Raw genomic sequence first — 2,427 nt, forward strand, 5'->3', positions numbered from 1 at the left:
CCACTGGATCCGGGATTCCCGCTGGGTGCTGGGGTCCCGCCGGATCCAGGGTTCCCGCTGGATCCGGGATTCCCGCTGGCTGTTGGGATTCCCGCCGGATCCCGGCGTTCCAGCCGCATCCCGGCGTTCCAGCCGGCCCCGCCCTGTGCCGAGCTGCCGCTCCTCGTTGCAGGTCAGGATCTCGTATTTCAGGGAGGCGGGCGCGGTGCCCGTGGGCAGGGCCTTGCTGTACCTCACCTGCGTGGGTGAGTCGGGGGGACGGCCCCAGACCCCGCGCGTTCCCCCGCGCGTTCCCCCGGCCCACCCCGTCCCGTCCCTTCCCGCAGAGGTGTCGCTGGACGCCGACGTCAACCGCAGCGGGGCCGTGAGCAGGACGCTGCTGGACAAGGTATCCCGAGGTGCCGGGAGCCCCCGGAGCCCGGCGGGACCCGGGAATTCCCGGCCGAGCCCCAGCCCCGCTCCGTGTCCCCCCCCAGACCACCTGGACGTGGGGTCCCGAGGGACACGGGGCCGTCCTGCTGGTCAACTGCGACCGCGACGACCCCGGCGCCGAGGGCCTGGACAGCCAGGACAGCGCCGTGCGCTCCTACGACGGTGCTGGCACCGCCAGAACCCCGCTCTCCTGCTTGGCCCTCCATTTTCCCACTTTCCCCTTTCTTCCACAGCCCGGAACCCCCAATTTTCCCACTTTCCCCCCACTTTTCCCACTTTCCCCTCAATTTCCCCTTTCTTCCACAGCCCGGAACCCCCAACTTTCCCCCCTTTCCCCCAGTTTTCCCACTTTCCCCAATTTTCCCACTTTCCCCTCAATTTTTTTACTTTTCCCTCAATTTTCCCACTTTCCCCCCAATTTTCCCACTTCCCCCTCAATTTCCCCTTTCTTCCACAGCCCAGAACCCCCAATTTTCCCACTTCCCCCTCAATGTTTTTACTTTTCCCTCAATTTTCCCACTTTTCCCCCAATTTTCCCACTTTTCCCTCGATGTTTTTACTTTTCCCTCAATTTTCCCACTTTCCCCTCAATTTTCCCACTTTTCCCCCAATTTTCCCACTTTCCCCTCAATTTTCCCACTTTTCCCCCAATTTTCCCACTTTCCCCTCAATTTTTTTACTTTCCCCTCCATTTTCCCACTTTCCCCTTTCTTCCACAGCCCAGAACCCCAAATTTTCCCACTTTTCCCCCAATTTTCCCACTTTTCCCCCAATTTTCCCACTTTCCCCTCCATTTTCCCACTTCCCCCTCAATTTTTTTACCTTCCCCTCCATTTCCCCACTTTCCCCTTGCTTCCACAGCCCAGAACCCCCCGTTCTCCCACTTCTCCTCGAACTTCCCCACTTCCCCCTCAACTTCCCCTTTCCACCGCAGCCAGAAACTCCCATTTCCCCCCTTTCCCGTCGATTCTCCCTCTTCCCCCCGATTTCCCAGCCCGGCAGGCCCCGTTCCCGCCCCGTTTGCCCGCTCACGTTTCCCGCTGTGCCCGCAGACCTGAAGGACATGTCGCAGCTGCTGCTCCGCACCCGCGGGCCCCACCCCATCTTCGCCGGGCACCGCCTGCTGCTCCACGTGGATTTCGGTGACGCCGACAAAGTCGGGGTTTTCTACGGCGGCAGTGAGTGCCCGGTGCGGGGCTCCTCGGGCCGGGCTGGGCCCTTCTCCTCCCGGGCCGTGCTCCGGGCACGGCTTTGGGGGCGAGGGGGCCACCGAGGCGTCGCTGTCCCGCAGGCAGCGCGGCGCTGGGCGAGTTCCGCCACGTGCTGGGTGGCCCCAAGCTCGCCTACAGCGTGCGCCCGGGCCGGCACCAGCACGAGAGCGTCTTCTACGTGGAGGGCTTGGCCTTCCCCGACGTCGGCTTCTCGGGCCTCGTGTCCTTCCACGCCACGCTGCTCGAGAGCCCCGACAAGGTGCCGGCCCCGGGGCGGGCGGGGGGCGCGGCGGGGCCGGGCCAGGACCCCAACCGCGTTTGTGCCACCGCGCCAGGGCCTCCCGGAGACGCCGATCTTCACGGACACCGTGGTGCTCCGCGTGGCGCCCTGGATCATGACGCCCAACACGGCGGCGCCGCTGGAGGTCTTCGTGTGCGGGTGGGCGCTGGCTGCTCCCAGATCCCCTTTCTTTCGCCTGAATCCCATTTTTGTTCCCCAAATCCCGTTCTTTTTTTTCCCCAGATCCTGTTTTTTTTTTTACCCCCAATCTCATGGGTTTTGTTCCCCAAATCCCGTTTTTTTTCCCCAGATCCTGTTTTTTTCTTACCCCCAATCTCTTGGGTTTTGTTCCCCAAATCCTATTTTTTTCCCCTCAAATCCTGGTTTTTGTTCCCCAAATCCCGTTTTCTTTCTCCCCAAATCCCGTGTTTGTTTTTTTTCCCCAAATCCCGTCTTTTTTCCCCCCAAATCCCATTGTCTTTCTCCTCAAACCCTGTTCTTTTT

At 61.5% G+C, this 2,427-nt stretch overlaps 2 protein-coding genes across 3 annotated transcripts in view; both read left to right on the forward strand.

Moving 5' to 3' along the window:
• The window catches only part of LOC121660918 (protein-arginine deiminase type-1-like), a 21,564-nt gene that overhangs the window by 16,038 nt on the left and 3,099 nt on the right, over nucleotides 1-2,427 (forward strand). The gene's annotated exons all lie outside the window — the stretch shown is intronic.
• The window catches only part of LOC121660915 (protein-arginine deiminase type-1-like), a 7,850-nt gene that overhangs the window by 2,324 nt on the left and 3,099 nt on the right, over nucleotides 1-2,427 (forward strand). The window contains exons 3-8 of one of the 2 annotated variants that reach the window (XM_042020508.1): nucleotides 1-172; nucleotides 327-388; nucleotides 477-594; nucleotides 1,485-1,610; nucleotides 1,724-1,902; nucleotides 1,979-2,082. In XM_042020508.1, coding sequence (XP_041876442.1) covers nucleotides 1-172; nucleotides 327-388; nucleotides 477-594; nucleotides 1,485-1,610; nucleotides 1,724-1,902; nucleotides 1,979-2,082 — 761 coding nt within the window. Of the gene's footprint in view, nucleotides 246-326; nucleotides 389-476; nucleotides 595-1,484; nucleotides 1,611-1,723; nucleotides 1,903-1,978; nucleotides 2,083-2,427 lie in introns of both variants that reach the window. The other variant, XM_042020509.1, reaches the window with a different exon arrangement.

The sequence above is a fragment of the Corvus kubaryi genome, unplaced genomic scaffold (genome assembly GCF_017639235.1).
Source record: "Corvus kubaryi isolate FWS band 111438036 unplaced genomic scaffold, C.kubaryi_AGA036_p1.0 36999, whole genome shotgun sequence".
Lineage (NCBI taxonomy): Eukaryota > Metazoa > Chordata > Aves > Passeriformes > Corvidae > Corvus > Corvus kubaryi.